We start from the raw sequence: 14,403 nt of genomic DNA, 5'->3' as shown, positions 1-14,403 counted from the left end.
AGATTATTAAGGCAATAGTAAGATTGGAGCATTAGTTTGGAAGAATAATTGAATCATGAATAATAAGAATTACAGATTCATTTCAAATTCTGGATGAAATTTGAATTATGATTAAGCATTGATATTGGATTGCACTGGCCTTGAATCAGATTCATGATTCGAAGCTGAAACAAGCTCACTTCAAGAAGGCAGTATGCCTTGAATCAGGATTGATTCACTCCAAACATACAGCTTGAATCAGACTCTGATTGATCTAGAATCACAATAGAATCGAGCTTGCATTTCGTGAAAGGTGTGCCAGGTGGCCTTGAATGGGGGGATTGCATCCAGCATGCGTTTCAAGCCTGAGTCAAGACTGCATCTCAATCCTGATTCGACCGTGCATCTCGGGCCTGAATCGAGCTCGCAACGCGACCTTGATTTTAGCTCGCAGCACCAGCCTGATTAGAGCCTGCATTTCGAGCTCGAAACTGGCGTGATCCGTTTACACAGTGCCAGTCATTGGCATCCAGTGACTGGCTACCTCAACTGGCAAGCCAACTGTCACCGTGTGAATCAGCCTTCAGCAGTGAATGTCTTGTTACTTGTAAGTTGAGAGTGTAGGTGTATGAATAAATTATTATAATTTGGAATATTGACATAAAGAATTACCCGAAAATGACTCAAGGAATGCAGCACAGTTTGACGGCGTGCAACTTTGTCGCTGGGTAACAAAATCAGAGAAGTGCCAGTTTGTCGTTGCATGCACCGCCAAACTTGCATGGCGCGGTTTTTCATCGTCCTGGAGCCACGTCAAACTGGGCTGGCACAAAGTGGGCAGACGACAAATTGGGCAGGTTTTCCAGCCCAGTTTGTCGTTGCATGCACTGCCAAACTTGCACTCTAAGGAATGCAGCCCAGTTTGTCGGCGTGCAACTTTGTCACCTGGTAAAAAATCTGAGAAGTGCAAGCTTGTTATTGCATGCACCACCAAACTTATGCTCTCAGGAATGCAGCCCAGTTTGTCGGCGTGCAACTTTGGATCAGCCTAGTTTGTTGTCAGCCCAGGTTGTCATCAGCCCAGTTTGTCATCGTCCCATTTGATCTGTCGTGTAATACTGCGATTGGATGAGCTATTCCATATTGACGCAATTCGATTTTATCGTGTGACTCTGTGATTGGTTGAGGCTAGAGAACGAAATAGAAGTCTCATATATAAGGATTTGAAATAGACACGTAGAGGATAGTTGGTAGAGTTACTGTGGTGTTAGTACTACAATATTGTCAGTAATTTCTGAAGTCTGTGTGTCAAGTGTTGCCTTAAGGGATAAGGGTAAGTCACTATGAATGCCTTTTTCTTGAGCTTCTCAACTATATTATTATAAAGTGTTCATAATAGGGCTACGTTACTTGAAAGTTGAACCAGGAGAAAAGGTAGCGTGAGAAGTTATCCCATGATAAATGGCGTTTATGTTGCGAATTCCACTGTTAACTCAAGCCATGTCCAAACTTAACACTCTATATTTTTATGTTCCAAATTTCAAGCCGATTTTTGTCAACTCAAGTCGAGTACTGTCAACAACAGTCTATCATTACTGTTTTGTCCGGGTGAGTGTGTGAAAACGGCACAGTATGAGAGACCGGTGTCACATTGCTTCACCAAAAATAACTACTAGGACTATCAGCTTGATTTATCAGTGAATTTTGGAACTCAAATGCCCTATATACTATATTCCTGTGTTTTTTTCTCTATATCATTTCTCTCTATTTTTTGGTAGAGAGTTAGTGGGGAGGATATTTTTAATATTCTTTCCGAAGAATGGACATTGATATGTCCAAAGCTCCGCCAATTTATGTAGATGCATAACAATATAATATCTATAGTTATTATATTACAAATTACTTTTTCATATCATATACAGTTCAATAATTATTTTCTTAGTCTATATTATGTAAATTCATCTATAATTTTGCTGTATTGTAAGCTATTGTATATAAGTGTATAAGCCAGTATATTGTAATCTACATAAATAAAGTACTCAATCAATCAATCAATCAATCAATCAATCAATCATTTCAGGATAACAGCTTACCCTTGTAATATGACGTTCACCCTTTTAAATCAAACATGACTAGTTTGAAAAAAATTATATTTGTTTGCAACAAAAAAGTAATTTATTTGGAAAAGGACACTTGAGAATATGGAAACTAGTTGTAAACAATTTGAGAATATCACGAGGGTACCGTAATAGTGTTTATCAAAAATAAAATTCTCATCATATTCTATAAAATAATGTATTTCAAAAATAACACGTTGACTAACCAATCATTTTGGGGATGGAACTTATTAGGTTACATCACGGAGGGAGGAGTAGAGAAACAATTTATTCTTTCAAATTTCCAATTCATTTCCCTTCAGAGGAACAAGTATTTCCCTTTCTTGTGGTTGTATAAAGCACATTATTACTGCTTAAAACTAAGAACTAGAGCCCACGTAATCATCTTAATATATAATAGTTGAGAATGATAATGTATGTGGAGTACTGTGCTGTACTCGGTATATACGATATACGTACGGTATATACAAACTATCTTATACACTTCTAAATATTTGACAACATAGCAATAGACATTCTAATCAATTAGACTAGTATGAAGATTATTGGACGATAAATAATTGAATGGAATTTGAAACTATTTTAATTTTCCTTGCCCTATTACCATAAGTAAGGAAAGTATTACTTTCCAAAAAAAATTAAGGTACCCCAATTTCTAAATTTCTATACGTTTCAAGGTCCCCTGAGTCCAAAAAAGTGGTTTTTGGGTATTGGTCTGTGTGTGTGTGTGTGTGTGTTGTGTGTGTGTGTGTGTGTGTTGTGTGTGTGTGTGTGGTGTGTGTGTGTTGTGTGTGTGTGTGTGTGTGTGTGTGTGTGTGTGGTGTGTGTGTGTGTGTGTGTGTGTGGTGTGTGTGTGGTGTGTGTGTGTGTGTGTGTTGTGGTGTGTGTGTGTTTGTATGAGTGTATGTGCGTCTGTGTACACGATATCTCACCTCCCAATTAACGGAATGACTCGAAATTTGGAACTTAATGTACTCAGACTATAAGGATCCGACACGAACAATTTCGATCAAATGCAATTCAAGATGGCGGCTAAAATGGCGAAAATGTTGTCAAAACAGGGTTTTTTGCGATTTTCTCAAAAACGGCTCCAACGATTTAGATCAAATTGATACATAGAAGAGTCATTGATAAGCTCTATCAACTGCCACAAGTCCCTTATCTGTAAAAATTTCAGGAGCACTGCACCATCTATGCAAAGTTTGATTTCAGATTCCCAATTATCAGGCTTCAGATACAATTTAAAGAAAAACTTTCAAGTGAAAAAGATTGAGCATGAAAATCTCTACAATTGATGTTCAGTAGCATTTCCACCTAAAATTGGAAATAAGCTTGATATTAGAGAAAATACGATTATTCAATTGGAAACTGTTGATTCTATTAAATCATTCACTATGAAGAGATAGCAGACTTCGTGTGTCTGCAGCGCTATTGTCCTGTCACCAGCTGGCTCAGATCTTAGAAAAGTAAACTTCAGATGCACGGGAACACCAGCGTCAGTTGATCAATTTTCATAACGGCAAGGAATGTTGTGTTGGTGCACCACACCAGATTTGTTTCCAATTGATTTCTATTAGAACGACAGAATTGAATGCATTCATGCACGGATATGCGAGCTTAGCAAGCTAAGTGTTGTGTGGGACACTACGATGATCAGATGACAATTCAATAAATTATACATGTAATAATATATCTGTAATATTTATTCACCATATTATTGATTCCAAATCAATCATTGTTTCAAAGTGTGGACACGCAGCCATTTTGTTGCTTGCTGTCAACCTGAATAATTGATAAACAGATGACATGTGTTATTATAGCGAAGTCCAGAATATAATTGCAGTGTTTGATTAGCAATGGTATTGTTATCCTTTTCCATCATTCAACAAAGTGGATTGCACTATCTCTTTCTTGCTTCGCTCTCTTTCCAGATCGTCTTTTAACAATGTAGTTTTAACAATGTAGAATAAATAATTAATTAACAAAATATTGCATCCTTATTATGAAAAATTCATTATGAAATTTTTGAGAAATATAATTGCTTCCTTAATATAGTGTAATTGATTATTTCAAACGAGAATGAACCGTCAATATTACATTAATAAACCTGTATCAGCTACCGTCTAGGCATTGACAAGACAGAGGATCTGCAACTTTGTTCTCCTTTCTCTCTCCACTGCCATTATAACGTGGACCTCACTATAGTGTATAGTGTAACTATCAAACCAGGTTCTAGTTACTGTAATATAAAGAATGTGGTTTTATATAGTAATAAAGTATATATAATCATGGAGAAACGAAACTATATTTGAAGCAAAACAAAACAAATATTTCGTTCATCTCTGATAATATGATATAATAGAATGAAGTATATTTTGATCATACTGTAATGATTTACCGTAGGTTATCTGGACATGCCAAAAATCTGGTATCATTAATCAAATCAGTTCCATTTTGCCAAAAAATAATATATCAAATCACATAATAATGAATCCAGAACAAAAAATACAATTCCACTTGAATTTGAAACAATACTGGATTGATTTAATTCTCCACTCCACCAAAGCAAAACAAAAGTACTACTTGCTTAATTGGAACTAATTCGTATTGTCTGGCTCGAAAATAAAATGTGTCATGACTTCTATCTATTTAATAATAATATGATATTGATATTTTAAATTTTATATATCAATATGATATCAATAGAATATGAATCTTGCTATATCTGCAATAACAAAAAATATTTAGTTATTTCACAGCAGTGTTGAGTTTTTCATCAAAAGTGACTATCTCCAAAATTATCGTTTTTGAGTTATACATCCAGATCTATACATTTTTTGACGGCGAATCCGAATTTGCTATTAGTTTCTCATAAAACTGACGATTTCCATATGAAAAGTGATGTTGAGAATAGTGATTTTTTTACAAAAATGACCATTTCCTTCTAGAAAAACTGAATGATTCTCAAGAAAACGTACTTTTTCCTTGTTTGATTCTGTATATGACAAACATGAATTTTCCATTATCAACTTAATCTCGGATAGCTTGATTTCTGACAAAACGTACTATTTCCAGTACAGTTGAGTAAATTTTATATTATTTTCTCCGCTTTCTCTGCCAGTATTTTTATATAACTCTTTTATAATATAGAATATTACGACTTAAAGTTCATTTTCACAATAAAAAAACTGATTCACTCACTATGACAAATTCATTTATTGTAACACACTATGGTACTGGTAGTCATCATATTTTTATATTATAAAAAAGTGACAAAGCAGATGGAAACCAACAGTGAAGAATTTTTTTATAGTGTAGAAAATAAATGTCCACGTCAACTATACAACTTAGTCATAATATCATGAAACTTTCATTTACATAAAAATGCTGTACAGTATGTTGTTTCCAGCTTATAAGTTTCAAAATATTGGTATATTTCAATTTAGTATCCAGTTTAAGTTCTTGTAGAGTTTTAAATAAACCAAACTATTCTTTCAGTTTGTTTTTCTTTTCTTTATAGAATCAGTTCCCTACAAGTCAGGTTGTGGAACAAGCAGAAGTTGAGAGTGAATAATATTCTCAAAGAATTCGAATTGAGAAATAATGGATTTTATACAAAAACTCTTCAAAGTACCGTCTTGAAACAGTGTTATCTTCTAAGTACCCAGCTAATATTTGTCATCAACTGCTATTGATATTTATAAAATGAAGACATAGTTAAAATAATTTTATTGAACATTATATAATTAAAGAAATATGATACATAATAATGAATCTTATTTTCAACCACAGCTGATGGAATCTTCATGGGATACATTTTATTCATTTTAAACATTTTTATTCATTATTTTGCTTGATCAGTTTTCAGTTTTGTGCAGGCAAGCAAATAATATAAAGTACAGAATTATGATTGTGAAAAATAGTTGATTCTATGCTGAGACTCTAATACAAAGTTGATATTATAGTAATGGTACATACTGGAATTTTACAAAACGAACTACATCCAGAAGATAGTCATTTTTGTTGAGAGTGGAATTTCTAAATGCCTGGAAAAGCATTCTATTTTCATTTTATACTCACTGATTCTTTTTGAAAGTCAATGAAATTTGTTATATTTCAAAGCTACCAACTACCATCAGACCATTCTACTTCTGGGGTGTCATAATCGTTTTTTGCTTAACCTGAGCAATCACGTTTTTGGAGATAGTCACTCTTGTAGAGAAACTCTACAGTTGCAGTTGAATTTCCTGAAACTTCACTACAACAAAAACTTTTCCAGATACCTTCTTTATACTACGGGAGCTTAGCCTAGAAAAAAATGGTATGTGGTGGTCTTATAGAAATTGCTACTGAGAAAAATCATCAATCAGCTAAAGAATTATTATTATTACTAATCAGCTGTTAGAGAGCGTCTGAATTTGTTGAAGTCTCAGTTTGTCTAGTTTCCATTAACAATATCAATGCTGGCCACCACCTACAGTGGACATTGTTTTAAGACGTAGGTCTGGTATATAGGAAGTCCAGCTTCAATAATTCTCATACCAGTCTTTCTGTTTTGCAGTTGGAGGATTGATAATCATGATTCTGATCAATCTATTGCTCTTCATCGGTCTCTTGGTTGTAAGTTGAAAAATCATATAATACTACATACAATATTTGTTTTAAATTATAAACAGATATGTGAAGTATTCAATTAATTAAGTTTGTCAAGTATTAATTTCAAGTTTTCAGTTTGTCAAGTTCTCTATTCCTCGAAATTTTATAATGTGGAGGGAAAATAACCTATTTTCTGGACTATTTTAATGAATCAAAATTCCAGGGTGGTAAAGATTTGGGTTGTGCCTGTTGATCCTTCACCAAATTATTTGAAAAAATAATTATGTATAATTGAATCAATTGAATTATCCATTTATTCATTTTAGAATATTTCTATTTGTCCAAGAACCATTACATGATTGCATGAGACATTTATAATATTCAATTACATCTTAATGAGTTGATTAGAATTAACTTTAAGAATTAACCATTCAGAATTATTCAACTCACAGAAAAGTACCACAGGCTATTTTACGCCCAAAATGGTTCCAATTCTAATTTATACAACAGTCCAAAAGTAGCTACAGGTTATGTGTCAAAATTCCTTGATTACACACTTAATTCATAATCATTAAGAAAAATTCCATACACACAAAAATCATTTTTGAATTGAAAAAATACTTCTAAATTGGATTAAATTGATGAAAAATGATTGGAAAGTTCCAAACTTTAAAAAAACTGAGAGGATATTATAGAAGATTATTAAGATAATCTTATTTGATTACAGGGTAATCAGTGTGCCTATTCACCTCCTCGCTCTCCAGGCTCTTCAATAGATTATGAAGAATACTTTGCATTTCCATCCTCTCCACGAATGAATCCGTGGGAGGCAACAGAAAGACAAGGATCGTCATCATCACATCAACCGAGGTCACCACAACATCCGAGTTCATCACAACAACCGAGTTCATCACAGCTACCGAGTTCATCACAACTACCGAGTTCATCACAACAACAGCCAATGTCACTACCAGCACAACACCAGAGGTCACCGTCACCATCACAGTGGTCACCACCACAACAGTGGTCACCACCACAACAGTGGTCACCACCACCACAACAGTGGTCACCACCACCTCAACAATGGTCACCATCAGTACAACAGTGGTCACCACTACCAGAACAGTGGTCACCCCCACAACATCCGTTGTCTCCACCACCACAACATCAGTCATATTATCCACCACCACAAGAACAGTCGTATCAACAACAACAACAACAACAACAACAACAACAACAACAACAACAACAACAACAACAACAACAACAACAACAACAACAACACCAACAACACCAACAACAACTACTACAACAAGAACACCAACAACTACTACAACAACAACACCAACAACAACAACTATTACAACAACAACAGCATCTACTACAACAACAACTACTACAACAACAACAACAACAACAGCAACACCAACAACAACTACTACAACAACAACTACTACAACAGCAACAACAACAACAACTACAACAACTACAACAACAGTGGTTACAGCAACAGTGGTTACAACAACAGTTTCAACCACCAACTTATCAACAACATCAACAGTGGATACAACAACAACAACAACAACAACTGGAACAACAACAACTAGAACAACAACAAGCGCTGAATTTTCGAAAGATACCTCGAACTACAGATATGGGCAAGTCAAAATTTGACTATAATATTGATTAATAAATTCACTTAATTTAATTAAATCTGATCAATCGCACCCCACCTCAATGTAAGCAGACTACAATATGCATCCTATAGCTTTACCACTGTGACTTTGTAATTGGCATATATAGGCAAGGTATGGTTAGTAGGGCTATTTTTACAGCTTTACAAAAATGCAATAATTCAGTTTCAGCACAATAAAACAGTTTCAGCACATACACACACACACACACACACACACACACACACACACACACACACACACACACACACACACACACACACACACACAGACCAATACCCAAAAACCACTTTTTTGGACTCAGGGGACCTTGAAACGTATAGAAATTTAGAAATTGGGGTACCTTAATTTTCTTCGGAAAGCAATACTTTCCTTACCTATGGTAATAGGGCAAGGACATGATCTAATATATTGCGTGTACACCATTAGAATGGAGCCAAAAATAATCAAGTATTATGACTACAAAAATATAGATAGTACAGTATTATTCCAAGAGACAATTCACATTCTGGGAAGAAATTTACTACACAAATAATATCAATAACATCCTTTCAATAATAGTCAATAATCTACAATATCTCTTCAATAAATATGTTCCCTTAAGGAAAAGACGTGTCACCAGGACACCAGCTTCATGGATCACTCAGGATATTAAACAATTAATGAAAGAACAAGATAGACTATTTACACTGGCCAGACGAACACACAATACAAATACTTTTGACGAATTCAAATAAAAAAATATATATATGTAAACAGTTAATTGGAAATTCCAATAGTCAATATTTCAAAAATTTGTTGAACTCTAATAGATCAATGGCTTCCAAATGGCGCACTTTGAAGTCTCTCGGGGCAGGCAAGGATAAGTCCAAGTTGGTGGTCCGACATACCATTGAAGAATTGAATTGCTACTTATCTCTGTTTCTGGTGAGTTTGGATTTGGCCTATGAGTATTCCAATAATTATGAGGTTTCAAGGTGTGATAATGAGTTCCACTTGGCAGCAGTAACGCAGCTGGATGTCATTAGATCAATCTGTGATATCAAGAGTAATGCTGTCGGCGCCAATCAATGCACTTCCGGTGATATTCATCAAACTAATTCTGCCTCTTATTTCTCCGTTCATCACACATTTATACAATACTTCATTTATGACCTCCAGCTTCCCATCTGCATTCACATTTTCATGATCATTCCATTCAACAAAGTTCCTGATCCCACTTCTCCTTCTGATTATCGGCCGGTTGGCATACTGTTTGTCTCGTCTAAGGGTCAGGAGAGGCTTGCTCATAAGCAAATGAGTTGCTATATTACTTGGAAAGGAATCATCAGCAAACATCAGTCTGGATTACAAGGAGGACACAGCACCACATAAGCTTTGCTCTGTATCTCAGATGACATTCGAATGGCTATGGATAGGAGACAGTCTACAGTGATGGTGTTGATTGACTTGAGCAAGGCAGTCGATTGTATCTATCACCCGCTGCTTTTGAAAAAAACTGAAAAATTATGGTTTTTCTGAGAGTAGTGTGGCATGGTTGAGGTCATACCTTCTTGACAGACAGCAGTGTGTTCGATTGGACAGCACGTCTCGATGGAGGGTGGTCTACAGGGGGGTACCTCAGGGTTCAGTTTTGGGACCACTACTGTTTAGTTTGTATGTAAATGACGTAACTGACTGACTCAGACACTCCAGATTTCATCTTCATGCAGACGACCTACAGATTCATAGACATTTCAAGACTGATAACTTTGGTGAAGCAGTTACTCATATGAATGAGGACCTGACTGCTGTCTCACTCTGGACAGCACAGCATGGATTGAAAATTAATGAATCAAAATCCAAAACAATCGTTATAGGTAATAGAAGACTTTTGAACCAACTTGACTTCAATCATGGACCTTTCATCGAAATCAACTCACATAGACTGGATTATAGTGAAAACATTACAAACTTAGGACTTACATTCAACAGACACCTAGACTGGACTTAACAAGTAACAAAGACTTGCAACAGGGTCTTTGCAGGCATTCACTCACTGAAGAGATTTGGAGCTGTTATCCCCTTACGGGAGAGAATAATGCTTGTGAAGACCTTGATATTTCTGCATTTCCATTATGGAGATGTGGTCATACAGGACATGACAGTGACTCTTTCTGAAAGACTGCAAAGGGCTCAGAACTACTGCGTGAGACTCGTCTTTGGTCTTGAAAGGGACGTCCACATAAGCCCTTACATCACTCAGATGGGTATTTTGAAGCTTCGAGACAGCAGAATTCATCATGCTCCTCCACAAGGTTCTGGCAACTGGGTCTCCTCTCTACTTGAGTCAGAAATTTCAATTCCTTGCAGGAATCAACAGAAGGGATACGAGGCATGGTGCAAGCCTGATGAGCATTGCCATCCATCGCACTGTGACATATAATAGGTCGTTCTGTGTGACTGCTTGCAGACTGTGGAATAGCTTAACCGCATCTTTGAGGAGTGTGGAGAGGCGGACACTGTTCGGCGTGGAGGTTTTGGCGTGGCTGAGGGAGGGCGATCGGGGAATAGGATGAGGAGGTGTGTGTGTGCGTGTGGTGTGTTTGCTTGTGTGAAAGGTGTGTGTTTGCATGAAATTTCATTGTTTCTTGCTTAGAAAAATTTCTATAACCCTATTTTCTAACTTTTTTTTAATTTTTTTTTCAGTCAAGAATATATTATACTAAATTAAATGATTTTTTTTCAAATATTGATTTATACTTTTTTTATCATATTACTTATTATTCTATTCGAAATATTATATCCTTATGTTGTGATGTAGATACATTAGAATTGTATAGGAGAATTAAGTTGGAGAGAGGGCCGGCTGCACCCTAACTTCGCCCTCCAGGTTAAAATAAAGGCAGCCTATCTATCTATCTATCTTCTTCCTCTTCTTCTTCCTCCCTCTCTTTTTCCTCGCCATCTTCTTTTTTTCTTCATGCTCTCCTTCTTCTTTCTCTTTTTCTCCTCTTCCCCCTCTTCTCCTACTTCTTTCTCTTTTTCTTCTCTTCCCCCTCTTCTCATTCTTCTTTCCTCCTTCTTCCCCTCCTCTTCCTTCTCCTTCTTCTTCTCTTACTCCATCTTCTTCTTCTTCTTCTTCTTCTTCTTCTTCTTCTTCTTCTTCTTCTTCTTCTTCTCTTCTTCTTCTCTTCTTCTTCTTCTTCTTCTTCTTCTTTTTCTTCTTCCTCTTCTTCTTTTTCTTCTCTTTTTCATCTTCTTTTTTTTCTTCCTCTCCTTCTTCTTCTCTTCTTCTTCTCCTTCTCCTCCTTCTTCTTCTTCATCTTCTCCTTCTTCTTCACCCCTCCCCATTCTCCTTTCTCTTCTCCTTCCCCATCTTCCTCTTCATCTTCTTCTTCTTCTTCTCCTAATGTATTTTTTGTTTTATGACATAGAGTTTGATTAAACATTATTTTCACAGATGTATTCTTGATCATGGATGCTAACAGAGATGAAATAGTGACTATAGCAGAATACGCCCGTTTCTTGGACTTAGCTGCCACACAACAAAGATCCATTTTCAATTATCGCTACAGTAAGTTTACTGAGTAGTTTTGCATGTGACTGTGATGTGATTAATCATTCTTACCGAATGGAAAGACTGGATATTGTCTAACCACAGACTTATTGAAGAACAAGATACCTGTTTCGGTTGTTACACCATTAACAAAACTCTCTTAAACCGACCCTAAATGTAGAGAGCAGAAATATTGATGCCTAGGGCCGGTTTCCGAGCTCGGGATTCAGCTAAGTTCTAGACTTTGAACAGCTGGAGTCAGGAAATTGGCTTTCCAAAACGGGGCGTAGTCGCAGTAAAACGACAACTGATTTTTAAATATTGAATTTCAAAAAAACTAGAAAATTGAACACAAAGAAATAAATAAAGAGAAAATAGTGTAATGTTTCTGATATTTTGAATTATTCAAGAATGTTCCATTTCGTCAAAGAAAAACGTTTCCAATTATTATAAAAATGAAAAAAAAAAGATTATCATAACATGTAAGACTGCGACTATGCCCCGTTTGGGGAAGTCAATTTTCTGACTCCAGCTGTTTAAAGTCTAGAATTGGCTGAATCCCGAGCTCAGAAACCAGCCCTAATAATCCTTAAACGGTGTACACACGTACGTTTGCCTCGGGTGAGCATACGTGTATGGGCTTGCATTCGCACGTCTGGACACTGTTCGCTGAGGCATGTGGGCAAACCGGAACCCCGTCGGTATTTTGGCGTGCTCAAAGGCGCCTCGGGCGAGCATTGAATGTACGTGTGGACGCGATTTTGCCATACGGTTGAGGCAAAACGTAAACATTGAAGGCATCATAGCCTAATTCCAATGAATTAGGTTAATGAATGACAAATCAAATTGTGATCCATTAACTTATATTGTAAATTGTAGGGTTTTTGTAATTTTGTAGGATATGTGGATTGTCAAATATTTAAATAGAAACATGCATGGAGTATATAATTTGTATAATGATTAACAAATTTAGAACTGCATAATTCAAGTGAAAATAGCTTCTCTACAGAGTTCCTACAAAAAAGTACAGCTCACATGTTATTTTACTGTGGCTATCAAATCATCTTGTGTTTGTTTTATGTTATCAATCGGAGTTGTTAATTGAAATTGTAATCTTCAATATGATACGTTTTAGATAGCTAGGCTATCTATAGAGAGATTTATTCAAACTTTGAGCTAGTATTCCTTAAAGGTAAATCTTGAAGCTAATCTTTTGGAGAATCTTGTTTTGTCATGTATATGAGCAGAGTTAGTTTAAAATGGACAGAAATTCAGTATTTGATTCAATTTATGGCTAATTTCGTTGAGGAAGACTGTCAATTTTGTGGGACAGTGTTAAGTGCTTTGATTAGGTCATCAAAACTTCTTGAATTATTGTAGAATTTTTTTTTTTTTGAGATTCAGAATAGATATTGGAAACCAACAAATGAATCGCCTAATGCCAAGAATCTAAAAGTTAGAGCCAATCGTTCTTGTAAAGTTATTGCTTTCCTCATGATGGTATCATTTGTTTGAATAACTAAGAATTAACAAGGATATTAACAGGATAATGTTTTGACATCCTAATAAAGTTCGAATTGTCAATCTCATATCTCATGTCATGTAGCAATTTATTTCCTTAATTCAACCTACAATTATTGTTCAACCCACCAACATCGTTTGTTAAGTTTTATTCTCGATTTTATTATATAAGTCATTAAAATAAAATGATACAGCTGCATTTTGTGATAATTATCTTCAATGATGGAATGACGCCATTGTTGTCATGTTGTGGAGAATTCACATCGACCATGCCTTTGTGTCGTCTGCAAATCAGATAGCTTTTTGAATGCCGAGGCATACGTGGAACGCGTCCACAAGGACGTACAGTGAATGCCGAGGCATATGTACATACAATTGTTCGCGCGAATCTGTACGGACGTGTGTACAAGGCTTTAGACTGGCCACTCTGGTCAATAAGTCTGTAGTTGAAGAATAAGTATCTAGTCTTTTCATTCGGAACAGGTGTGCATTGATTATACATGATTATGATTGATTATGACCAGGCTTGTGCAATTAGTGACCATAACAAGCTATAAAAAGGTCCAGGGGCCAATTTCACAAAGGTATTGTTACCAACCATGGTTATGCACAAGTACTTATAGTTACAAGTTTACAAGTACTCACGTTTCACAAAAATTTATAATCTACAACTTTAAAAGTTTACAATTTTACAAGTCTAGCCTACAAGTACTTCAATAGTAAACATAACCTTTTTTCATGATAATTATTTCCTTTTTTCATCCTTTAAAAAGGTTACTTGTACTTCTTAATAATTACTTTGAGAATATTTGAAAGCAGTATTATGTTTTTCTACAGTCTACTTCATTGATTGCTGAATTTTTAACCTACTCAGTATACATACTATGTATATAAAGAGTGTCCCACCAAGGTTGTAACAGCCGTTAACCTTAGATTCTACTCGACATAAATTTCAACA

The 14,403-nt window shown here is 35.6% G+C and overlaps 1 protein-coding gene across 2 annotated transcripts in view; it reads left to right on the top strand.

Moving 5' to 3' along the window:
- LOC111052582 (putative mediator of RNA polymerase II transcription subunit 26) overlaps positions 1-14,403 on the top strand; it is a 56,156-nt gene that overhangs the window by 28,152 nt on the left and 13,601 nt on the right. The window contains exons 1-4 of one of the 2 annotated variants that reach the window (XM_039439352.1): positions 1,174-1,312; positions 6,658-6,716; positions 7,420-8,350; positions 11,829-11,942. In XM_039439352.1, coding sequence (XP_039295286.1) covers positions 6,675-6,716; positions 7,420-8,350; positions 11,829-11,942 — 1,087 coding nt within the window. In that variant the 5' untranslated portion in view covers positions 1,174-1,312; positions 6,658-6,674. Of the gene's footprint in view, positions 1-1,173; positions 1,313-6,657; positions 6,717-7,419; positions 8,351-11,828; positions 11,943-14,403 lie in introns of those variants that run through there. The other variant, XM_039439353.1, reaches the window with a different exon arrangement.

The sequence above is a fragment of the Nilaparvata lugens genome, chromosome 12 (genome assembly GCF_014356525.2).
Source record: "Nilaparvata lugens isolate BPH chromosome 12, ASM1435652v1, whole genome shotgun sequence".
NCBI classification, from domain to species: Eukaryota; Metazoa; Arthropoda; class Insecta; order Hemiptera; family Delphacidae; genus Nilaparvata; species Nilaparvata lugens.
This window is presented reverse-complemented; position numbering and strand designations above follow the sequence as displayed.